At 42.2% G+C, this 26,860-nt stretch overlaps 1 protein-coding gene across 1 annotated transcript in view; it reads right to left on the reverse strand.

Annotated features, from left to right (window-relative positions):
* Nucleotides 1-7,096: 7,096 nt before the first annotated feature.
* Nucleotides 7,097-26,860, reverse strand: part of RASGRP4 (RAS guanyl releasing protein 4) — a 78,442-nt gene continuing 58,678 nt past the window's right edge. Inside the window, exons 12-16 of the mRNA XM_040323294.1 lie at nucleotides 22,319-22,428; nucleotides 19,765-19,900; nucleotides 10,316-10,352; nucleotides 9,223-9,443; nucleotides 7,097-7,679 (exon numbers count right to left, since the gene is read on the reverse strand). Coding sequence (XP_040179228.1) covers nucleotides 7,473-7,679; nucleotides 9,223-9,443; nucleotides 10,316-10,352; nucleotides 19,765-19,900; nucleotides 22,319-22,428 — 711 coding nt within the window. The 3' untranslated portion in view covers nucleotides 7,097-7,472. The remainder of the gene's footprint in view (nucleotides 7,680-9,222; nucleotides 9,444-10,315; nucleotides 10,353-19,764; nucleotides 19,901-22,318; nucleotides 22,429-26,860) is intronic.

The following is a 26,860-nucleotide window of genomic DNA, read 5'->3' on the forward strand; positions in this document are numbered from 1 at the left end:
CAGGAATATTGTAATTTATACACCAAACGTGAATCCTCCACCGATCATGCAGCTGCTTACCAGAAATCTGGGTCCTGCCGGACCACTATCAACATATCTCTCAACCAGAGATTTTGTAAGGCAGTAGTAACTCCTCCACTTGCACTAGAACCACTCCGTGCTCAACGAGGGATATAGAAGACAACAAGACAGAGCTCCACATAGCATAAAATCCGGGTGATTTATTTAAAACAGCAGTAAACATATGTACATACAACTCACATTTAAGTTGAATAAACCAGCATTTGGCCTGTAACGCCGGCCGGACGTGTCCAGGAACAAAAAAGGGCCACTCGTTTGGAGAAATGAAGGGGATGGCGTCCACACGTCACTCACTCCAACCGACGCGTTTCGTGACAAGATCACTTCGTCTCGGGGTACGAGTGGCATGGGACGCCACCCCTTTATATAGGAATACAATATCAATTAATTAGCAAAGCAAATTCACTAACCAAGCCTCGTCCCGGGATTCTCACACACGCCGGAAGTGTATTGATCTACATCCGGGTCACAAGTTCACCGGAAGTCATTACCCATAGGTTACCCGGTGACTCCGCCTAAATGGGCGGACACTTACGGCGTATGTAATATCCACCGCAGCGGGGCATGGTAGGAACATCCGAGGGGCGGGATTATGATGTCACTGCTCCAAGTTTAAAATAATAAAACAGTATAGTTCGACACGCCGGATGGTGGAATATCGAGTGCTGCACATGATCGCAATATACGCGCCACTGAACAACATCGCAACCACCACCCGGCCGGGGAACCGCATATACAAAAACAAACTAAATTTTAAATGAATATTAGGTGCTAGGCTGCATCGTGACGTTATAAACCAAACCTCACCATGAGTCATTCGCGCATGCGCCCATCCAAGTGATTGCGCTCCACAGAGCGGCCCACAGCGATGACCCTGCACGTAGAAGCACCTCCGCTCCCTCTAAAGCAACAGCAGAATAACCTCACAGCATGAGGTGTACGGCTGTTGACAATTGGATCTAGCTATGCTGGATATGTCTTTAGCGCGTCGGTACATGTCATTAAGCCAAAGAGGTATAACCCATGTCTGATTGACATGGTATAAAGTGACTTGGTTCAATAATATTGAATCCATATATGAACATAAACTTTAAATGAATTCATTAATAAAAATTATATCATTTATTATTGTGTAAGTGACCACACTAGATAAATATAAATAAATTGTAAATTAAAAATATGAAAAAGTTTTTATATGAAAATTGATCAGATCTATTATGTGTAACCACACTAACCAAAAGGGTTATAAATAAGTGATTGTAAATTGATAAGTAAAAATGAATCTTATTCTATTATGTGGGAGACCACAAAGAACAGAGCACCCTAAATTGGTACCCAATGATTAATTGGATCTCAGTGCATACACACTTCATCCCCAGTGTGGGGTGTTTAAGTAGTGAAACCAAAACTTGAAAAAATTAAATAAATTAATTATATAAATTGAAAGTGAACAATTTATAATCAATATGGCTCTTGCACCAACACTTTCAAATCCATATCCAGCAGCACATCCAAGGCTAGTAGTTGTCTCATTTGTATAGACAATCTGATTGTCTTCAAAGAGGAAAATAAAGGTTTAAAAATGATCATAAACTATAAATCAAGCATTATTTATAAAAGCATTAATGTCGGTGTCCACGTTGAGGCCATAGGGGAGGTATGTCCTCAATCTGTGGATCCATGCCATTTCTGTTTTAGAGATTTCTCTAATTAGAGAACTTCCCCTCCAGTTAGGCTTATATTTGTCAATGCCCACAAACAAAGTTCCTTTGGGGTTTCTATGGTGAACTGAGTCGTAATGTCTTGAAACCGAATGGTTTGGAAAGCCACTTCTTATTTTGGCTATATGCTCGTTCAGTCTAATTTTAAGTTCTCTTTTGGTCCTCCCCACGTACTGTAACCCGCATGGACATTGAAGCAGATAAATCACCCCTTTACTGGAGCAGGTGATAAATGGTTTTACTTCATGGGTTCGTCCAGTGCTGGTGGAGGAAAATTGAGAGATCTTGCGATCTTGGCATTTGTTTAGGAAGCACACTTGGCAATTTTTACACCTGTGGTAACCAGTAAGATTTTGCCAGAAGACTTGTGTTTCTTTAGGGGGATCCTGTACACTTGGGGCCACACTGGCTCCCAAGGATGAGGCTCCTCGGAATACCACGGATGGTCTCACTGGCAACACAGGTGCAAGCACAAGATCGCTTTGTAATATATGCCAGTGCTTCCTAATCAAATGCTTGACATTTCGATGTTGTACTGAAAAGGTAGTTATGAATGGCAGAGAAAAGGTGTTGTTCTCTTGTTTGGTTTGAACCTTTAACAGGGATTCCCTGTTCATATCACGGGCACAGAGAGGGACCAGAGGGGGGAGGAGAGCCCAAGCATCCAAAGAGAAGAAGAGTGTAGGTGTAGGCATCTACAACTTAAGCCAACAAACACTCACAGATTCTGAAAAAGAGTTGCTAGATAGGGGTTTGAAGTTTGCACCTCCGAGAAATCTGAGCAAATTTCAAACTTTTATGGATGTTCATAAGTTCTCTAGAAAATTGAGTATTAAGAGACATTTCTTAACGAATCCTATTGACGAAGGGCCTCAGTGCGTTTCAGAATATAGGCATTCTAATTTGTCCAATGCCTCTTTGTTCAATCCCGGGACCCTACCTGCTAGTATTAGGGTCTTTAGGGACGTTGTACTTAAGGACTTGGATAAAATGAAGATTAAGAAGACTAGACTTAATAAAGTTCTTGAGACAGGACTAGATTCGTTGTGTTCCAACAAATCACTTGTCATCAGACCGGCTGATAAGGGAGGTGGCATCGTCGTCCTAGATAGATGCGATTATGTCGCAGAGATGCATCGCATCGTGGACGATGATGCCACCTACACCCCTTTAAACCGTGACCCAGTCGTTAAGTACAAATGCGACCTGGAGGTCATAGTAGACCAGGGCCTCCAGAAAGGGATTTTAAACAAAAAGGAGAGTCTGTTCCTAGTGCCGGTGGCTCCCCGTACACCGGTAATATACTATCTCCCGAAAATCCATAAGAATCAAACTTGCCCCCCGGGACGTCCCATTGTTAGTGGGATTGATTCCATCACGTCCCGGGTGGGCAAGTACATTGATTTTTATTTGCAGCCATTGGTGCGCAATATACCATCCTTTATTGGAGATACGAAGCAGGTGATCAATCTGCTGTCGGGATTATCCCCTAGGGAGGGTATATGGATGGTCACAGCAGATGTGACATCCCTCTACACCATAATTCCCCACGATCTGGGCCTCGAGGCTGTGAGATTTTATTTGACCAGAGACTCAACTCTAGCCTCAGAGCAGATCGAGTTCATCATGACCCTGCTTCAATTTGCAGCGAGTCACAACTATTTTTGGTTCGATAACTGTTTTTTTCGCCAGGATCGAGGAGTGGCCATGGGGGCCAAATATGCCCCCAGCTTGGCAAATCTCTTCATGGCCAAGTGGGAGGAGGACGTCGTCGATGATTGCCGAAAGCCTGAGGTTATACTTTGGGTTAGGTATATCGACGACGTCCTCCTCCTATGGGATGGAGAGAGAGATGACTTAGATCTGTTCATGAGTTCCCTTAATAACAACACTAGAGGCATTAGATTCACCTTTTCTGCAAGTCAGACTCTGGTAAATTTTTTGGATTTGAACATTGGCATAGTAGGAGACAAGTTTGTCACCAGTACATTTTTTAAACCGACTGATAGGAACTCGTTCATTCCTTTGGACAGTTGCCATTATGGTCCATGGTTGAAGGCAGTCCCCCAAGGACAGTATACCAGGATCAGACGCAACTGCACAGACGTTGAAGTTTTTGATACTCAGGCTGCTGTTCTATCAAAAAAGTTCCTCGAGAAGGGTTATGATCCCCTGGCATTGGACCAGGCAGTGCAATCTGCCCGTGATATGAACAGGGAATCCCTGTTAAAGGTTCAAACCAAACAAGAGAACAACACCTTTTCTCTGCCATTCATAACTACCTTTTCAGTACAACATCGAAATGTCAAGCATTTGATTAGGAAGCACTGGCATATATTACAAAGCGATCTTGTGCTTGCACCTGTGTTGCCAGTGAGACCATCCGTGGTATTCCGAGGAGCCTCATCCTTGGGAGCCAGTGTGGCCCCAAGTGTACAGGATCCCCCTAAAGAAACACAAGTCTTCTGGCAAAATCTTACTGGTTACCACAGGTGTAAAAATTGCCAAGTGTGCTTCCTAAACAAATGCCAAGATCGCAAGATCTCTCAATTTTCCTCCACCAGCACTGGACGAACCCATGAAGTAAAACCATTTATCACCTGCTCCAGTAAAGGGGTGATTTATCTGCTTCAATGTCCATGCGGGTTACAGTACGTGGGGAGGACCAAAAGAGAACTTAAAATTAGACTGAACGAGCATATAGCCAAAATAAGAAGTGGCTTTCCAAACCATTCGGTTTCAAGACATTACGACTCAGTTCACCATAGAAACCCCAAAGGAACTTTGTTTGTGGGCATTGACAAATATAAGCCTAACTGGAGGGGAAGTTCTCTAATTAGAGAAATCTCTAAAACAGAAATGGCATGGATCCACAGATTGAGGACATACCTCCCCTATGGCCTCAACGTGGACACCGACATTAATGCTTTTATAAATAATGCTTGATTTATAGTTTATGATCATTTTTAAACCTTTATTTTCCTCTTTGAAGACAATCAGATTGTCTATACAAATGAGACAACTACTAGCCTTGGATGTGCTGCTGGATATGGATTTGAAAGTGTTGGTGCAAGAGCCATATTGATTATAAATTGTTCACTTTCAATTTATATAATTAATTTATTTAATTTTTTCAAGTTTTGGTTTCACTACTTAAACATCCCACACTGGGGATGAAGTGTGTATGCACTGAGATCCAATTAATCATTGGGTACCAATTTAGGGTGCTCTGTTCTTTGTGGTCTCCCACATAATAGAATAAGATTCATTTTTACTTATCAATTTACAATCACTTATTTATAACCCTTTTGGTTAGTGTGGTTACACATAATAGATCTGATCAATTTTCATATAAAAACTTTTTCATATTTTTAATTTACAATTTATTTATATTTATCTAGTGTGGTCACTTACACAATAATAAATGATATAATTTTTATTAATGAATTCATTTAAAGTTTATGTTCATATATGGATTCAATATTATTGAACCAAGTCACTTTATACCATGTCAATCAGACATGGGTTATACCTCTTTGGCTTAATGACATGTACCGACGCGCTAAAGACATATCCAGCATAGCTAGATCCAATTGTCAACAGCCGTACACCTCATGCTGTGAGGTTATTCTGCTGTTGCTTTAGAGGGAGCGGAGGTGCTTCTACGTGCAGGGTCATCGCTGTGGGCCGCTCTGTGGAGCGCAATCACTTGGATGGGCGCATGCGCGAATGACTCATGGTGAGGTTTGGTTTATAACGTCACGATGCAGCCTAGCACCTAATATTCATTTAAAATTTAGTTTGTTTTTGTATATGCGGTTCCCCGGCCGGGTGGTGGTTGCGATGTTGTTCAGTGGCGCGTATATTGCGATCATGTGCAGCACTCGATATTCCACCATCCGGCGTGTCGAACTATACTGTTTTATTATTTTAAACTTGGAGCAGTGACATCATAATCCCGCCCCTCGGATGTTCCTACCATGCCCCGCTGCGGTGGATATTACATACGCCGTAAGTGTCCGCCCATTTAGGCGGAGTCACCGGGTAACCTATGGGTAATGACTTCCGGTGAACTTGTGACCCGGATGTAGATCAATACACTTCCGGCGTGTGTGAGAATCCCGGGACGAGGCTTGGTTAGTGAATTTGCTTTGCTAATTAATTGATATTGTATTCCTATATAAAGGGGTGGCGTCCCATGCCACTCGTACCCCGAGACGAAGTGATCTTGTCACGAAACGCGTCGGGTGGAGTGAGTGACGTGTGGACGCCATCCCCTTCATTTCTCCAAACGAGTGGCCCTTTTTTGTTCCTGGACACGTCCGGCCGGCGTTACAGGCCAAATGCTGGTTTATTCAACTTAAATGTGAGTTGTATGTACATATGTTTACTGCTGTTTTAAATAAATCACCCGGATTTTATGCTATGTGGAGCTCTGTCTTGTTGTCTTCTATATCCCTCGTTGAGCACGGAGTGGTTCTAGTGCAAGTGGAGGAGTTACTACTGCCTTACAAAATCTCTGGTTGAAAGATATGTTGATAGTGGTCCGGCAGGACCCAGATTTCTGGTAAGCAGCTGCATGATCGGTGGAGGATTCACGTTTGGTGTATAAATTACAATATTCCTGGAATCTTCACGGGTGTCTTCATTTATCACATGGACTTACTACTTATTTCCAAAAATTAGTTTTGGACTTCATGGACTTTATATCACTAATTTTGTTATTTTTCATTTCAATAATTTATGAAGTTATGGTTTATCACTACCTGTGTTGCTGATCACTGGGTTCATACACACTATTAGCAGGGTAGGCAACCCTGACTCCATTGAATCATATATCATATAGATCCAATGGTTCACACATGCACTTGCCCAACACAAGTGCATATTTGGGTTTAGCGCAATTACCTTTCTTTTTTATTCGTTATTTCTTTGTTTATACACAACCTAATTGCTGCTTATTAATCCCGATCTCTTACCTCAGCGCAGTTGTTTCCAATTATTTACCTCATTTACTAAGCTCTGGAGCAATTGCACAATGCTGTATGCTTTTAGTAAATCCACCTTTTTTTGTCAGAGCTTAATTGAACAAGCTGAAGTTTAGACGCTGATTGGCTACCATTCAGAGCTGCACCAGATTTTGCATTCTCCAATACTAGTAAATCAACCCCCCAGTGTGGTGTTTTGTAGTGACGGTCTTGTTGGTAAAAAGTAGATAACGCTTTTCCTTTTACAAATTATTCCCAAGGAATAGGAAAACTTGCAAGTTATGCATAGCGAACCTCAAGAAGTCAAAATAAAATGGCTTTTTATTATAAATGTAAAAATATCTTTACCACCCCTAGCAGACATCTGCAATAACATTTTGATTGTTGTTTTTAGGGTTGCTATGGGTTACTGCACAATCTTCTGCACATAATACAGGCATTTTTAGAATTGTATTTGATAAGAAAATTTTGCGACTTGCTAGTAAAATAAAAAAAATCACATAAATAAATTAGTTGTATGTTAACATACTACTAAGTGATCTGTGCATGCCATAGTACACTATGTACACAGAGAGAGACCCCACAGAGGTAATTATCTCTTTAGTATATACAATAAAAAAAAAAGTTTAAATAATTTTTTTTTTTTTTTTTAATTGTCCTTTGGTTGTAGTCCATTTACTGGTCACAAATTTCCTTCCCCTTGTATGTGAAGCTCTTTAAAACTCTCAAGTATTTGATTGACAGCTGGTCGCATCTTTGTGTTCACCTTTAGCGCTCGCACTTTCTCTTGCAACATACTTAACTGGCTCTGCAGCTTGGCATTTTCTGCAGCTAGCTGGGAGTTGGTGCAGTGCATTCCAGCATTGTCCATTAAGAAGTGGTCCCTCTCCTGCAATGCAAACCAACAATATGTCAGAGGCATATGAAGATAAGTAAATGGATTGTAACAGAGAATTAAAAGAAAAATTGCACTGTATACGCAGGTGTTCAACCAGGGCCAAACACCAGTGTGCTTAAACCTGTGCTAGGGAACATTCACCCAAATGTCTCCTCAAAATAGGATAAAGCTGTGTCTGAAGCCATACATTTCAGTGTCATTTACATTTTATTGATGGGTTTTAGGCTACAGCGGATGCATATGCATTTCTACTATGCCTTACAAATGGAGAGAAATCAAATCAAAACCATGGTATTTGCTTCTGAAGCCTCGTACACATGACCGGTTTTCCGGAAAACTGCCAGTAGATCATTTGGCCGGGAATCCCGGCCGTGTGTTTGCTCCCTAGCAGTTTTCCCATCAGGAAATCGGCCTAGAAACCCGACGGGAAAATAGAGAACACTGCTCTCTATTTTCCCGTCGGGATTCCCAGGAGAGTGTTTCCTGCCGAGAAAACTGGTCGTCTGTATGCTTACGTGTCCCAGGTAAACCCACGCATGCTCGATAAGAGTTCGACCATTGCGTGGTAGCATATAAGTTTAGTGTGGGGTTTAGCAAGATGGCGGCGACAGCATCGAATGTGACAAGCCCCAGCTCGTCGTAGTCGATGACGTCCCCGCGTTCTTGCCATTCAAAAGAACGACGGTTCTTTTGAATGCACGGCTTTGCAAGACAAGCTTGCCAGGAATCCCGTCAGAAAAAAAAAAATTTTCCTGACGGGATTCCCAGGCCGTGTGTCATATGACGTGTGAAAATCAATGTTTCCCTATGAGAGCAGTCTTAACTGATCCGACACAAGTCGGTCCGACTTTGAAAATGCTCCCTGTACTACTATGATCTGACTTTGATCCTACTTCAGCCCAGTCTATATCATTGAAGTCGCATCAAAGTAGGATCCTTGTCCTTGTCATCCAACTTTTAACATCCGGCATGGTGATTACTGCAGCAGTAAAAGGAATTTATCTCACAGTGGGATTGTTTTCATTGGTCAAAGGACAAGTCAAACTATCACAAAGTTGGATCATAGTAGTATCCTGTTCATTAAAGTTGGATGGATGAAGGACCGATGTAGGATCAATGTAGGACTGATGTCGCAGAGCAAAGTAGGATGAAAGTCGTATGACTGTCGTGTAGTATCAGTGTGATCCCAGCCTGAGGCCCCTTTCACACTACTGCGACTTCAAAGTCTCACCGTGAGTCTTTACCGTGATTTCGCGGCTGCGATTTCAGGGAATGCCTGTGTAAGTGGCATAAAAATCGGACCAAAGTGGTGCAGGGACTACTTTGAAGTCGTACTAATATGAATGGTTGTCATTGGAAATCATGAGACACGACTTGTCATGCTACTTTGCAGTCCCAAATCGTGGGACAAGTCATATAAGTGTAAAAGGGGCCTTTGCCTGATTAAACTTTAGATTGCCTGTTGAGGTGAACACCTCCAATTACCTCACCCCCCCCCCTCCCCCGTTATGGTGACTTTAGATATTCCTACTACCTTTTCCATCTCTTTAAGCTGTCTTCGTAAGGAAATTGAGGCGCTGCAGTTTCCTTCACAGTTGGGTTTGACATGAGCTGGGTCTTCTGAAGCAACAGGACGGCCAGAATCCGAGGTACCATCTGTTTGACACGCTTTATGGCTTAGGCCTTTCTTTTCATTGTTGTACATGGGACTGCTGGGCCTAGATGTCCAGGTCTGTGTACTATCCTTGTGCAAACCTGAATGCAGAGTGCAATTAATCGACAAATAAAGATACAAACTATGTATTCTTACTCAATATATGACTATGATGGGTGGAAACCATACATAAGAGTCTGTTCACACCAAAAGCTGAGTTGGAATCCAGCCACAGTTGTGTGGTGAGAAGGCTGTGGTGCCAATGTGCTGGAAACATAAAGCGAAGACCTAATTTAACCACTTATTTTTATCAAGCCATTCAGCTTGGCTCACCCTGACGGATTTTATGAAAAGCAATCAGATTTTTCTGCCAGGTCGGATCAGAGCAATTTTGCTTCTAATTTCTTTCAGTTGACTGAAACTTCCATTTTTTTTTTTTTTTTTTTTTTAAGGGGATTGTAAAAGTTTTTTGTTTTATTTTTCAAATAGGTTCCTTTAAGCTAGTGCATTGTTGGTTTGGTTTACCTTTTCCTTCGATTTCCCTTCTAAATGTTTTTTTTCTTTGTCTGAATTTCTCACTTCCTGTTACTCCTCAGTAAGCTTGCCCCGTCATCTGAGGTGTTCTGGCTGGGGGTTAGTCAGCGTGCTCGCCCCCTCCATTGGGACTACATCCCTACAGGGAGACGCTGTGAATACAGAGATGTAGTCCGAAGGGAGGGGGCGAGCACGCTGAACCAACAATGCACTAGCTTAAAGGAACCTATTTAGAAAATAAAAAACAAACCTTTACAACCCCTTTTAAGTCTACAATTGCTTTGTGATTTTCAAAAATAGAATGGAATTTTTGCTTTCTCAATCAAACTGCCAGTAGTATGACCAGATGTAGAATACCAGATTATTTTTTTTATTATTATTATTGTGTGTGTCCAGTGACCAGTAGAAAATACTCTGTAGTGTATAAATAAAGAATTACCTTCAGGTACATAGCCTTGCTTAGCTACAGCCCAAATCTGGTAAAAAAAAAGAAGAAAGTGAGGTGAGAAGCAAAACTACAATGTAACAAACACCTGCTGGCTATACATGTAAAGATCATTTCTATGAAAGCCTTGGAACTTTATCTTATCTTTTTTATCCTGTAGGTGTGGTGCACTTTCAGAAAACTCACCAAACTCGCAGGTAATAGAAGTCTATGGCTCAGTGCAGGTAACCCACAGGTACACTGCTCTGCACCTGTGCATCAGTTTGAAAGCAGCCCAGTAACCACTGCAGAACACATAAGCCCATTTATACACTGATTTTAGTAATAAAAACGTTCCTTTTAATAACCGTATTCTATTCCATCACAGAGCAGGAGGTTGCGGGCCACATCAGAGGGCTCCGTGGGCCACATGTAGCCCCCGGGCCACTGATTGGGCACCCCTGGCTTAACTCATCCTTCCATTTTGCTTTTAAATGTCCTTATTTCTTCAGAGAAATCCTCACTTCCTGTTCTTCTGTCTGTAACTCCACACTGTAATGCAAGGCTTTCTCCCTGGTGTGGAGTGTCATGCTCGCCCCCTCCCTTGGACTACAGGAGAGTCAGGACGCTCTCTACGTTGCAGATAAAGGAGCTGTGTGTTAGTGGGCGTCCTGATTCTCCTGTAGTCCAAGGGAGGGGGCGAGCACGACACTCCACACCAGGAAGAAAGCCTTGCATTACTGTGTGGAGTTAGACAGAAGAACAGGAAGTGAGGATTTCTCAGAAGAAATAAGGACATTTAAAAGCAAAATGGAAGAATGAGGTAAGTGAAGGAGGACTGCACTAAGGTAAAGGAAGCTATTTAGTAAAAACAAATTACCTTTACAACCCCTTTAAGCTTATATTGGTCATGTGTTGTCCAGTTTAGATTCAGTATTCTTTGTGAATCCAAAAAGGGAAATGTATTACATTACACAGTTCATGTGATCTCACGTTTAATAGGCCACTCTTCATTGTAGCAGTCCTGTACTAATACTCGGCAACATCTATTCTGAAACCACCGTCTCTACACGTCCATCTCTCATGTTTTTGAAGTATCTGTTCAAGCGTAGGACTTTGGCCTTGACTTGTATTGTATACAAACGGCAAATAATTGTCGGCCAACAAACGTGAAACTACGTGGTTTTTCAGCTCTTTAGCGCCACCCTTTGGGCAACTCCTGCTAATGTTGTGTTGTGGTGAGCATTGCATCCAATTTTCCTTATGGTGAGCATTGCTTCTGAGCATGTGTGTTTGGACTTTTGTCCAACGGACTTGTGATCGGATAATCCGACAACACGCATTTGTTGGCAGACAATTTGAAAGTATGCTATCCTACATTTGTCCGTGGAAAATCCTACAAAAATTGTCCGATGCAGCATACAAACGGTCAGATTTTCTGACAACAGCCTGTCGTAACACAATTCCGGACAGAAAATCCGATCATGTGTGTACGAGGCTTTAGCCTCATTCAAGACTGGTTGTGTAACTGGGGATGGTGTTGCACTCCCAGACTTCCTTCCTTTCTTCCTTCCTTTCTTTCTTCTTTATATCCCATCTTTTCATCTGACACCATCTGTTCTTTGTGTATTTGTACCATATCAGCTCATAGTCCATACGGCAGTCATATTGACTCCATTGATGATCTTTCACCTGTACTGTTTTCTTCTTCCCTGTTTTCTTTACAAAAAAAAATTAATTAACCCAATTCTCCGAAAGCACTGGAAATCCATGTCATTAAATAAGTTGTTTGATCAATTAACGGCCACTGTCCTAGAGGCAACTTGAAGTTGCCTTGTAAGTTGCCTGATGATTCATACTCAAGTCGTGTCCAAGTTGCCTCCCAAAGTCGTGCTAGAAGTCGTGTTGCCCCTGTGTGGATGGGCTCCTAATAGTTTTCTTCCTTTTTTGTGCCATATTTGCTTTTGATAGAGTGGAAGCAACTGTAACTATAATCAACTGATTTATTCATGATTCTGAGGTTCACAAAATCCCCAAATCCGCCTTCATATAGGTTTCCTGATGTGGAATAACTAAAGGAAGAAAGGTGTTTGGCTGCTTTTAGCAATGAAAAATTATTGGGTTTTTCAATTTAGGTTAGAATCTAAAGCTAAACTCTAGGTAGGTATTTTATCTTTGGAGTTTTTTTTATATTGGCCCAAGTTGGGCCAGTGTGTCCACATATTCCATACCCGTGGAAGCTTGAATTCACTGTAGTAGCTGCTGCTACTCCAGTGATCCTTGCTGTCTTCTGGGCTCCGTGCCAAGTAGCTGTTCTGCATGATGAATACAAGAGGTCACTTACTAGACCCAAGCACCATTCAGAGATCACCTTGTTTGCTTTTTTTTGCTCAATGAATACAAGGCATTCTCTGAGTGAGGTGGAGTGCGTGATGTTCCTTCTCCACCTTATCCAATCGGAGAATGGTTTTCATTTACTGGAAAAAAAAATTGCAAGTTATTCTCTGAAATGGAGCTTATGCCATGTTCACTATGAAGCAAGGTGGCATAGAAGGCAGTGAGGCACACTGTAATGCCACGTACAGACGATCGGACATTCCGACAACAAAACCGTGGATTTTTTTCGACAGGTGTTGGCACAAACTTGTCTTGCACACACACTGTCGCACAAATGTTGTCAAAAATTACGAACGCCAAGAACGCGAACACGTACGACGACGCTATTCAATACCAGTCGTGTTAGTAGAATTTAATGAGAGACGATTCGCGCTTTTCAGTCCGTTACAGCGTGACGAATGTGCGATCTCCATTACGAACGCTAGTTTTACCAGACCGAGCGCTTCTGTCTCGTACTTGATTCGGAGCATGCATGGAATTTTGTGTGTGTCGGAATTGTCCACACACGATCGGAATTTCCGAGAATGGATTTTGTTGTCGGAAAATTTTGAGAACCAGCTCTCAAATTTTTGTTGTCGGAAGTTCCGAAAACAAATGTCCGATGGGACCTACACACGGTCGGAATTTTTGACAACAAACTTCCATCGAACATTTGTTGTCAGAAATTCCGACCGTGTGTACTTGGCATAAGAGTGGCTGATAATTCAGTGATTCTCTACTTTCACAGGGATCAGCCAGGTATGTAATATACATACTTACTTTGGGCCAAGCTGGACTAATGTACAGTAACTATGCACAATAAATAATGCCTAGAATTCAGCTTTTAAAGAAGGACTATAATCGGTTGCTAGAAGTGACCCAGACAATAGAAAAGAGACACTTGTAGCAGCAAATCAGATGATTCCTTTAATTTCCTAACCTATGCTGGAAAATTACGTCTCAATTGCTCTTTGCTTTGCTATATTAGTACATTTGCTTTGACAACCAATATGGGCGGTCACTTCATCATAAATCAAATATCCTACCACAGACTTCATCACTTCCTGCCTCTTGTGACATTGAGGTTAAGCAAAACAAAAATAGAGGAATTCCCGATTACCAGCACATAGGAGTAGGTTCATCATGTACACCCTGCATTAATGGGGCTGGAGCCGCAGTGGTGGTATAGCACCGCTAAAAATAGCGGCGCTATACCGCAGGATTCGGCCGCTAGCGGTGCGGTATTAACCCCCTGCTAGCGGCCGATAAAGGGTTAATACCGTCCACAATGCGCCTCTGCAGAGGCGCATTGCGGGTGTTATTGCCGCTGTTTTCCATTGTTTTAAATGGGAAGGACCGGTATACATACCGCTCCAAAGATGCTGCTGACAGGAGATTTTTTTTCTTTCCTGCCAGCGCATCGCCTCAGTGTGAAAGCCCTCCAGCTTTCACATTGAGGTTGCTGGGCAGGAGTTTTTCAGGCGGTATAGCAGCGCTATTTTTAGCGCTGTACCGCTTGAAAAACTCCTCAGTGTGAAAGGGGTCTTGGGGAAAACTGGCCTAGCCTTTGCTTGCTGCCTTAGCCAATTATTTGGACACTCAGCTTAGATGTGACCGGTGTAAAGCGCGTGTGTGTGTGTGTGTGTATATATATATATATATATATATATATATACACACACACACAATCTACACACCATGGGCCGGATTCAGAAAGGACTTACGATGACGTATCTCCAGATACGCCGTCGTAAGTCCAAATGTGTGCCGTCGTATCTATGCGCTTATTCAGGAAATCAGATACGCCTGAATTTTGGCAAGATACGACGGACGTAAGTCTCCTATGCCGTCGCATCTTGGGTGCATATTTACGCTGGCCGCAAGGGGCGCTTCCGTCGATTTACGCGTCGAATATGCAAATGACCTAGATACGCCGATTCACGAACGTACTTGCGCCCGTCGCAGTAAGCTACGCCGTTTACGTAAGGCGTACGTCCGGCGTAAGTTTACCCCTCCCAAAGCAGGGGTAAGCCATGTTAAGGTATGGGCGCGGGAACAGCGTCGTATTTTACGTTGTTTGCGTAAGTCGTACGTGAATGGGGCTGTGCCTAGGTTACGTTCACGTCAAACGCATTGAGCCAACGTATCTTGGAGTATTTGCGACGTGATTCTGAGCATGCGCGTGCATGCGCCGTTCAATCGGCCATTAATTTACATGGGGTCACGGTTAATTATAATACAACACGCCCACTACCTTTCTAATTTGAATTAGGCGGGCTTAAGCCGGCCCATTTACGTTACGCCGGCGTAAATATGGGAGCAAGTGCTTTGTGAATACTTAGCTTGCCTATCAGTGCTACGCCGGCACAAATATACGTGGATGTACCTGAATCTGGCCCTAATAAATATATATATATATATATATATATATATATATATATATATATATATATATATATATATATATATATATATTCGTGTATGTTTGGGGGTTCTGAGTAATTTTCTAACCAAAAAGGATGATTTTTACATGTAGGAGAAAAGTTTTAGAATTTTCCTGTGTGGCAAGTAGTTTTTTACCATAAGTAAGTAATATACAAATAATTATTATATATTATTTTTAAGGTCATTTTACAATATTTTCAAAAACTATACTCAAGCAAGTGGCTTAACGGACAAATTATTGTAAAGTACCAGAGGCACTAAGTGTCACTGATCCTAGCGCTCAAAGGGTAAAGGAATCGCGCACAAAAAGCAGCTATTATAGGTATACAAAGAACATTAAAAAATATCCTTAGATAAAATCGCAGCATTAACAGCGCTAATAAAAATATTGTGAGATATTTAGTCCAATCAAATTTCATTCAATGGGCTATAAATTTCTCCTATAAATGTCATCAAAGACAATGGCTTAATCAATGTGAAAAAGATAGCATGCAGAGGGCTATGTACATCAGGCACACAAAGTGAATAATGGCAAAGTTCATGCAATCAATCCTTAAATGAGTGTACCACCACCGATCCACCTCGTGAGCCCCCCTTTGTTAATGTACTCACCAGAGGTAAGTATAAAGTGAGCCTGTAAACTCCTCCTGTAGTTTATGTAGAAACACCAACCCCTACATACATAATGGGGCAGATCCACGTAGCGGATCATAATTATTTTCCGGCGTATCGTAGTAACGCTACGCCGCCGCCGCAACTTTGAGAGGCAAGTGCTGTATTCACAAAGCACTTGCCTCTAAAGTTACGGCGGTGTAGCGTAAATCTGCCGGCGTAAGGGCGCGGAATTCAAATGTTAAAGATGTGGGCGTGTTTTATGTTAATTTTACTTGACCCGACGTAAATTAATTTTTTTCTGAACGGCGCATGCGCCGTCCGTGGGGGTATCCCAGTGCGCATGCTCGAAATTAACCTGCAACAAGCCAATGCTTACAACGTGAACGTCATTCTGCGCAAAGCCCTATTCGCGAAAGACTTACGTAAACAACGTAATATTTTCAAAATTTGACGAGGGAACGACGTCCATACTTAACATAGGATACGCCTCATATAGCAGGGGTAACTATACGCCGAAAAAAGCCTTACGGAAACAACGTTAAAAAATGCGCCAGCCGGACGTACGTTTGTGGATCGCTGTATCTAGCTAATTTGCATACTCGACGCAGAAATCGACGGAAACGCCACCTAGCGGTCAGCGTAAATATGCACCTTAGATCCGACGGCGTACTAAGACGTACGCCAGTCGGATCTAGCACAGCTTCAGGCGTATCTTGTTTTGTGGATACAAAACAAAGATACGCCGGAGCAAACTAGAAGTTACGCGGCGTATCAATAGATACGCCAGCGTAACTTCTTTGTGGATCTGGCCCAATATGTTTACAAGATGTATCCATAAAAACAGCGTATCAAGTACCGAGTTGCGTCTTTCTCACCACCGCTTGGAGTTCAAAGAAAACACTTGCCGCAATGAGACCTGGGATGATGCTTTGCTCTTCGATTAGTGGTGGTGAGTAAAGTATATTATCAGGACCAGACTTCTGAGTTATCGAAATACATACTTATTATTAAGAGGTGCCCCGATGGTACAGTTTAAGAATGAGTTGCATTCTCTGATAGAGGGTGACAATAGTGGGGGGGATTCTAAATAATGAGGCCTCCTATTTGGATCCTTTCTACTGCCGCACACCCATTATCTATTGTTTGCCCAAACTTCATACGGATTCAGAACGACAACCGGGTCGTCCTATTGTCAATGGTATTGACTCGGTGACATCCCGTTGGGTCAGTATCTGGACTTTTTCCTACAGCCTCTAGTATGCAAGATGAAAGCGTATCTGCGTGATACTAAACAAATCATTCAGATACTTGATACTTTATCTTGTACATCTAATACTATTCTGATTACCGCAGATGTCGGATCTTTATATACTATTATCGATCATAAGGCTGCTTTAGCTTCAGTCACATGGGCATTGGCAGGTACTGACCTGATTAGCCAACATATCCAGTTTCTTCTAGATGGTCTTGAAAAAAAAAATCGAAAGAATCGTAGCCAAACATTGGCCTATCTTGAAGGGAGATGGGATTTTGGGTCCTGTTCTTCCAGACCATTCCCAGTTCATCTACAGAAAAGCACCATCCCTTAGGGAAAGTATTGCCCTTGGGGTGATTGACCCACCTATTATTGCTCAGCCTAAGTTGTTTAGCTTTCTGTCAGGTCTTTATGCCTGTGGTCGTTGTGCGACCTGCAGGCATGCAAAAAACAATATAAAAAAATGCAAAACTTTCAGTTCCTCTGTTAAGCAGTTTGATAGGATATTCAACATGTGTATCACATGCATCACCGTAGGAGTGGTGTATGCTCGAATGTGAATGTGGACTCCAGTATGTGGGGCGCACTTCTCGTGCGCTCCACGTACGTGTGGGTGAACACATTAGCAACATCAAAAGAGGGGTGAAGACACATAGCGTCTCCCAACACTTTAGAAAATGCCATCAACGTGACCCTAAGGGTTTGAAATTATGGGGGATTGAGAAGGTGTCTAAACATTGGAGGGGTGGACATTTCATCCGCCAATTAAGCCGTTGCGAATCGTATTGGATTTTTGAGACTAAAGTTTCATTTCCTGCAGGCTTAAACGTAGAATTCGATCTAAATTGTTTTATTTACTATGTGACTGATTTTATGAGCAATTTCATTTTCCCTTATTTAAATATTTAAATATTCATTGGTTATTATTTTATGGTTTTATTTCTTTTTTTTTTTTTTATGTTTTTTGTGTTTTTAATCAATTTTACCTAATAAGTTAAGTGTATGCCATATTATTGTATCAGTGGCGATCGTGGATGACGTCCTTTATATGCATATTTTTTGATATGTAATAATTTCTTTGCATGTATGCATTATTGTGCATATATGTGGTGTTGTGTATATTTTATTATATGCAACTTTTTATATCAATTTTTTTAAGGGAAGGGAGAAAAGAGAGAAAGCGTCTTTATTGGAATTTGCCGCGCCGCCACCCAGCCACGCTGTACTTCGCTTTAGGGGGCGGCTCCTATTTAAACTGCGGGTGGAGGGCGCAGGGCGCGAGTGCCATTTTCGTAAGGGGGGGCGGCGGCCGTCCAAAGCAGTGAAAGTGGCCCTGCGTGCGGAAGGAGGACGCAAGTGCCATTTTCGTGAGGAGGGGGGCAGCCGGCCGCCCCCACCGCAAAGTGCCGCCCTGGCGGCCTAGGCCAGAATACAGCTCTGGGTGTGAGTAAACTGCAGCGCATCAGTGTGAAAGCAGCCATGGGCCCCTTTTACATGGTCAGTCCGACCCAATTGGACCCTCCATTCACCTCTAAGGAGTGGCAGATGTAAACCGACTTTTGTCCTACCTCCAATCCAATCCGACTGTGTCTGCAGACCTGCCATCCACCTGCTCCGCTCATTGGTCCAAGACCAGTTACCAAGTCGCTTAAGTGGCCCTCGCGCTTCTAAAGGTTGGGCACCCCTGATCTAGAGAGAGGCTCCAGGTGATCTATTGGTTAAGAGGAGTTTACAGACTCACTTTATACTTACCTCTGGTGAGTACATTAACAAAGGGGTGCTCACGAGGTGGATCGGTGGCGGTATTCAAGCTGAGAACGTTCACAATTTAAGATCTGATTGGATAAGACATGGCACTCTCATTTAAGGATTAATTTCATGAACTTTGCCATTATTCACTTTGTGTGTGTGATGTACATAGCATGCCTAGGGCTATCTTTTTCACATTGATTAAAGGATGGTCTTTGATGACATTTATGTTTTATGGGAGAAATTTATAGCCCTTTGAATGAAATTTGATTGCATTAAATATCTCCCCATATTTTTATTAGTGCTGTTAAACCTGCATGTATAGACCAAACTTTTGGATAGAGCAGAGAAGGGCCGAAACCACTATCGTATTATTTTTGTCTGTTTGTGTCCCACTGGGGAGATTTCCCTTTTTCTTCCTCTCCTGGGGATGCAGCAGGAAATTGCATCAAAATTAAGGAATTCCCATCTTGGACAGTTGTCACTGGAACATTAGTCTCTATTGGGTGATTAACCCTACCCTCTTGCTCTGCTGATGACTCTAAAATTTGGGGATTTTCCTTCACTTTCTGTCTCTGTTACCATGGTTGTCAGGACAAAAAGAATAGGGTGAATCGCCTCAGTGGGGACACAGACCGTGCTAAAACCCTTTTTTTTTTTCTTAAAAATAAACATGTTATACTTACCTGCTCTGTGCAGTGGTTTTGCCCAGATTCTCCTCTTCTTGTGTCCCTTAATGATGCTCCTGACCCATCCCTCGGGTCGAGTGCCCCTACAGCAAGCAGCTTGCTATGGGGGCCGAGGCACTAGTGCACATTGCTGGATAGAGATAGGGCTCAGGTAAGTATTAGGGGGGCTGCTACATACAGAAGGTTTTTTATCTTCATGCACAAAGAACTTTAATAGAGGGTCTAACTCTTTCCCATGCTATCCTAAGCTAAGAAGAAAAATGTTTTGCCCTTACACCCACTTTAATACTAAGAGCGTGCCACCATTCTTTGAAGGCGGAAGGTTGGTCACTTACACAGCTGGGGCACAGAGGAGATTCCTTCAGTCGTATTTCCACCAACGTTTGTAGGAAAGGAACTCCAAGCTTGGAGCAAATCTGGCTGGCTTTCATAAAGTATGATGTCATCTCCTGATGGTTTATCGATCCTTCCCTATGAAGAAGGTGTGAGAGGGTTATGGAATACCTCCTTGCTCATTATTTATCCACACATTCTACGTGCTCTTAGTACATACATTGTCAAGAATGATGTAAGTCTTTGCAGACATTACACCTATAGATCAGCTATGCTTCTGACATTTCCATATACATCTCAGTTAAAATACCATATACTAGCCTACCAGGAGCTGAAGTCTAAGGCCACCTGATTCCCTCCATTCATCCTGCTGCTACCTACTAGAGCAGGGGTACTAAATTCAAATTCACAGGGGTCCGGTCAGTAAATTTTTCTTCCAGCAGAGGTCTGAGTGTCATATTGGTGCTATGACTCAGATGCTTCACGTCACATCCTCTCATGCACGTCACAATTGTTTTCTATTTCCCTTGCGGAGACCTGTGTATTTCTAGAGCATAAAAACATAGATCTCTGCACAAGTGTGAACAAGCACAAGGTTAGCGCACTTTTTATAGTTTGGTTGGAGCTTGTTAAACATCCTACTAGAATTGGTACTTTAGATGCTGCTGTCCATTCTATCCATTTGAGTTTTTATTTTTATTTTTATTTTAGTTTGCATTTGTTCTACTTGGTTTTTTGTCACTAAGCTTTACAATTTATTTAAATTTTTTTTGCTTGCGCACAAATATCATCTTGGGTTTTACAAGTGTGAGCAAGCTTCTTACATCAGTGCCCTCAGTCCCCCATTTACAGCACATCTGCCCCCCCCCCCCCTCTTTTACATTAGACTGCCCCATCACAGACTCCCACCCGATTACAGAGCATCCCATCACAGTCCGACCCATTACAGACCCTCATGACAGACAACTCCCCTGCCATCGCAGACCCCTCCCAGGGCCCCCCCCCCCCCATCATAGCCTGACCATCTCAGCCCCCCCCCCCATCACAGATCTGCCCTCAATCACAGACCCCCTTATCACAGTCCTTCCTTGATATTAGACTGTCCCCCTCATAAAATCGCAGCATCCCCCCACTGCCCTACTTTATTCGCACAAGTGGGGAAGCATGGCAGGTCCGAACAAAGGGTGGTACTTTTCAGGTTGATGAGAGTGGGTGATTGGTTACTAGGCAGCAAGGCGGTCCCAGCAATCAATCAACTGCTTTGTAACTTGAAAAGTCCTGCACTTTGTCTGGAACTGCTGTGCTTTCCGTCTTGTTTGAATAAGGTAAGGCAGTGTGGGGAGGGGGGGAGTGCTGCCCCTCCTATGTAATTAATGATGATGGCAGAGGGCAGGCGCGGACACACAGGCAGCTGTTTGGCGGGGATGAGGTTCGGATCAGATTCTTACTGGGTTCGGATCTGGACCATGATCCACCATTTAGTGGTGCCTGTACTGTACTAGAGTAAAGAGGAGGATAGTGCAACAACTTACATGGTGTCCTGGAACCCAGCCTAAAATCTGGGTTCTCAAATTCCCATTTTGCCACCCTTGCTCACCACTTTTTATTTATTTTTTAAACTCTGTCCCTTATCTCCTTGTTCTTCTACTCTACAACCCTGCCTCTCCCAACCTATCGCCCACAATTTCTTTATTGTGGGCCTAAACACTCTTCACCTCTACCTTCCCCAATTTCTATAAAAGACACCCATTTATACGTGGCGTCTGTATGAAAGTGTCTTTGAACAGCTTTCTTCCTTTGCACATTAAGCCCAACCCTGTGCTATTTTGCCTGTGTCCACTCATCCTAGTCTCAACCCTCAAGCCTCGTACACACGATCGTGATTTCCGACAAGAAAACCGTGTTTTTCTTTTCTTTTTAGCAGTAGACGGGCTGAAATTTGTCTTGCATACACACTCACACTAATCTTGGATGAAATTTTGACCGTCAAAAACGTGGTGACGTACGACATACGACGAGATCAATGAAGTTCAATAGGCAGTTCGGCTTTTCTGCTTGATTCTGAGCGTGCATGGTTTTTTTTGCGTAGTAATTGCATACAGACGATCGTGTTTGCCGATAGGAATTTTTTCTGACGCGAAAATTGAGATCCTGCTCTCAATCTTTTCCTGGCAGGAATTCTCACAGAAAAACTGTCAGAATTTGCGATAAAAAGCTCACATCGCACTTTTCTCTTCAGGAATCGCGATCGTGTGTACGAGGCGTTAGTATAAGACCCACCATCCCCTACCAAAAACCCCACAATCACTAGCATCTGACTATCTCTCCTCTTATACTTTTTGCTTATTAAGCTGTCAATCTGATCTACATGATATTTTGATCTTGTTAACTATTGATAGATATGCTGTCTATGACTTATGTTTATTTCATCGTATATCATGTTTTTATTTATTGTGAAAAAACAAAGTGATGGAAATAGAATATATAAAAAAATTACAAACTATACAGGCTGGTTTCTCGGCCGCTTTTCCATAAAAAAAAATGCATTCTACTTACTGATCCTTTTCTAGGATGTGACAGGAAAATGGAAGACTGGAAACAACCTTCTCAAAGTCTTCCCGGGAGACTGATCCTCTTTGATCGGGATCGTAAAACCGTAAAACAGACTGCAAAGAAACAGGTTGATCGTAAAGAACTTTGCTAAAAGGAAAAACAAATATACACAAACACACTATATGGCCAAACATTTATGAACACCATCGCGGCTATATGAGCTTGTTGGACATTTCATTCCAAAACCATCATGCCGCATGCATGTGCAAGAGTGAGGTCATCATGGCTGGGCCAATCAAATGGCTGATGCCATGAACCCGGAAAGAAGACTGGGTCAAGATGGAAGCCCTGTCAGCCGTGACAGTGTGCCGTTGGAGGGCTTTGTTTAAAAGTAAGTCTTTCATAATGTGCTGCTATACGATGCATACCCGCACATTATGACATTATCCTGCAGGGGCCTAATTTTCATTTTTATTCTTTTTGCGGTTTACTACCACTTTAAAAGAGATGCATGTTTTTTTTTTTTAAGAATCCTACTTACCTAAGTGGATGCATCATCGGTCCCCCAGCGCCTCTAACACTGAGATCCGAGCAAGTGAACACACTTTTCGCTCTCAGAGCTCTCTGAGCAGAGAGCTGGTGACTGTCAGTAACTGCCTCTGTGCTCTACCACCTCCTCGCTCTCTGGAGAGCTGGGCTGTGAAGGGGGCAGGAGCGGCCAGCTCAGGCTCTCTGTGGCTCGCTGAGAAGCTGAGCCGGGTGCTGGTCCAGGCATGTGGGCAGATCCCGACTTCATTGTCACAATCTTGTCGGAGCCTGGACTGGCTCTGTAATGTCAGCCGACAGCGGGCTTCAGAACAAACTCCACTCCTATGATCCAGAGGAGAAGTACTTCCAAACAAACTTTAGCTGTATTTCTCCTTTAAGTCATAATGTACTAGAATGCACTACATACTAGCACATTATGAGAGACTTACCTGCAAACAGAGCCCTCCAGTGTTACGCTGTCATGATTCTCCTTGTCCCCGGAGCTTCCATCATTGCCTGGTCGTCCTTATAGATGCTGTATCTTCGGTCGCTTGAAGGGCGGGGCCGTGGTGATGTCACTTTCGCGCATGCTCATAGGACTCGTATAACTACAGCACACAGTGGGTGCCATAAATGTGGTCTGACAGGCAGGGGGGGAAGATTTATGACATAAGAAACTGCTAGGGTCTCTTCTGTTATAAAAGTTAAATACTGCTTTAATATATACTTTGTATATACTGTACATTGTATGTATATTTTACACCTTGATTTTTACATGCCTATATCAAGTGTCAATTTTTGGGCATTTTTTTTCCAGTAATTTGTATTGTATATGGAACTGGATGGATAGCTCTGCACTCATTTCTCATTTTATAGACTGTCAGTTTAAACAATTTAACTGACCAGTATGTTTCTCAGGTGCCTTAGGAAACCAGGGGACACCCAGAACCCTATTACTGGAGTGCTGACCACTCAACTACTGCCCTGAATAATAACCCCCAGCTGTCCTGATTGCTGCAAATGTTATACATTGGGTAAAATAATTATTGAACACATCACCATTTTTCTAGGTAAATATATTTCTAAAGGTGCGATTGACATGAAATTTTCACCACAAGTCAGTAACAACCCATGCAATCCATGCATACAAGAAAACCAAAACAAATACGTTCAGAAATTAAGTAATGTGTAATAAAATGGAATGACACATGAAGAAAGGGAGATGCAAAAAGGCATGGAAAGCCAAGACACCAGCTGAAATCTACCAGTATTTAGAATGTAATCCTGCCCCTTGTCGGTGCAAATTAATATCAGCTGGTTCAGTCTCAAATGATGGCCTAAAAAAGGCGTCTCATTACCAAGGTGTCACACAAACATCTCATGATGGGTAAAAGCAAAGAGCTCTCTTAAGATCTTTGAAACCTTGTTGTTAAAAAAACATACTGATGGCATTGGTTACAGAAGTATTTATAAACTTCTGAATGTTCCAGTGAACACTGTTGGGGCCAAAAACTTGACTAGGGCGGTCAGAGATCTTACTACCCCACCCAAACATGTATCAAACCCTTACCCATGACTATTGAATAATGATACTGGCACTGTATCAGATTTAAATGGCCTGTTCGGCCTTTATTAACAAAAAAACAAATAAACTTTAAACATTATTTAAATACTCCAGCTCCAATCCAAATAACTGGTTGACAACACCGTCTTCCTAACTTTGAAATCTGTGGTACCTCTAAGTTAGCATTTGTCCCCAGCCGCCTAAACCGACCTCAAGGACTCACTAACTGACCACAGACCCCCACCACCTTACTAATCGGTAGTCTAGACTGAAACCAGACCAACCGGGAGGACTCCGTACCTGAGATGGGTTCCTCCGTTTTTCTCCAAAAAAACTAATGTTTTATACCCATCGTCAAGGCACCAACCGTAACGACCCTCTTCTTCATCCCAGTCCCAGTCCACTATGATTTTTACCTCCGACTGCTGAGCCTCTACTCCACCCACCACTGAACTATCTATACAACTCCTCCCCGTCTCTCCGTGACCTCCAATTTGGTAAGGGCAAGTTCTTTTCACTAAACACCCCCCCTTTACTTAACCTATTCCTCTCTGGTAGCTACTTCCACCCTGTCATGTATGTCCTGCACTGCTTTTTCATTTCAGCTGCGTACATGTCTGGAAGTGGAAAAAACATAATTTCACCATAAACCAGCCATTACCAGGTGCTTTTCCCAAGATTTCTGACAGAGGAGTGAAGAGAATTATCAGAAGAGTTTTCCAAGAGCCAGGGACCACTTGTGGAGAGCTTCAGAAAGATCTGGAATCAGCAGGTACAATTGTTTCAAAGAAAACAAAAAGTGATGCACTCAACTGCCATGGCCTGTATGCAAGCTCGCCATGCAAGACTCTATTACTGAGGAAAAATCATGTTGAAGCTCGTTTAAAGTTTGTTGCACATCATGTAGACAAGCCTGTGAAATACTGGGAGGATATAGTCTGGTCAGATGAGACCATAATTGAACCCTTTGGATGCCATAACACATCCATGTTTGGCAGTCAAATGGCACTGCACATTGCCCCAAAAACACCCCCATACCAACAGCGAAGTTTGGAGGTGGGAACATCATAGTGTGGGGCTGTTTTTCAGCATACAGTACTGGCAAACTTCTTGTGGTTGAAGGAAGGATGAATGGGAAAATGTACCAAGACATTCTTGATAAAAATCTGCCACCATCTTCCAAAATAATGAAGATGAAACAAAGGTGGAGATTTCAGCAAGACCATGATCCCAAGCATGAAGCCAAGGAAACTCTCAATTGATTTCAAAGAAAGAACATAAAGCTGCTAGAATGGCCCAGCCAATCACCTGAATCCAATAGAAAATCAATGGAAAGAACCAAAGATCAGAGTTCATAAAAGAGGTCCACTGAACTTTCAAGATTTAAAGGCTTTGTGTAAACAAATGGGCCAAAATCACACCTGAACAATGCATGAGACTAGCTTCTCCATTCTCCTTCTCGTCTTGACGCTGTCATTACCAACAAAGGATTTTGTATGAAGTATTAAATAAATTTCAGTTAGCGTGTTCAATACTTTTTCCCTGTGTTGTTCCATTTTTTTACACATAATTTCTGAACGTATTTGTTTTGGTTTCTTTGTATGTATGGATTGCACGTGTTGTTACCAACCATGTGATGCAAACAATTTCATGTCAATAGCGCCTTTAGAAATATATTTACCTAGAAAAATGGTGACGTGTTCAATACTTATTTTACCCACTGTATATTATTTTAACCACTTCTCTACTTTGGGTGTTTTTCAGATTTGGTGTTTACAAGACTAAAACAGTTTTTTTTGCTAGAAAATTACTTAAAACCCACAAACATATATTTATTTTTTTCTAACACCCTAGAGAATAAAATGGCGATCATTGCAATACTTTTTGTCACACCATATTTGCGCAGCGGGCCTACAGGCGCACTTTTTTTGGAAAAAAATCACTTTTTTGAATTAAAAAATAAAACAGCAATAAATTTGGCCCAATTTTTTTATATATTGTGAAAGATAATATTACGCCGAGTAAAATGATACCCAACATGTCACGCTTACAAATTGCGCCCGCTCGTGGCATGGCGTAAAATTTTTACCCTTTAAAAATCTCGATAGGCGACGTTTAAAAAATTCTATAGGTTGCATTTTTTGAGTTAGAGTAGGTCTAGGGCTATATTTATTGCTCTCGCTCTAACGATCGCGGCGATACCTCACTTGTGTCGTTTGAACACCGTTTTCATATGCGGGCGCTACTCGCGTATGCGTTCGCTTCTGCGCACGAGCTCGTCGGGACGGGGCGCTTTAAAAAAATTTTTTTTTTTTCTTACTTATTTTTATTTATTTTATTATTTTTTACACTGGGAAAAAAAAAAAAAAATGATCACTTTTATTCCTATTACAAGGAATGTAAACATCCCTTGTAATAGAAAAAAAGCATGACAGGTCCTCTTAAATATGAGA

Source organism: Rana temporaria, chromosome 9 (assembly GCF_905171775.1).
Source record: "Rana temporaria chromosome 9, aRanTem1.1, whole genome shotgun sequence".
Lineage (NCBI taxonomy): Eukaryota > Metazoa > Chordata > Amphibia > Anura > Ranidae > Rana > Rana temporaria.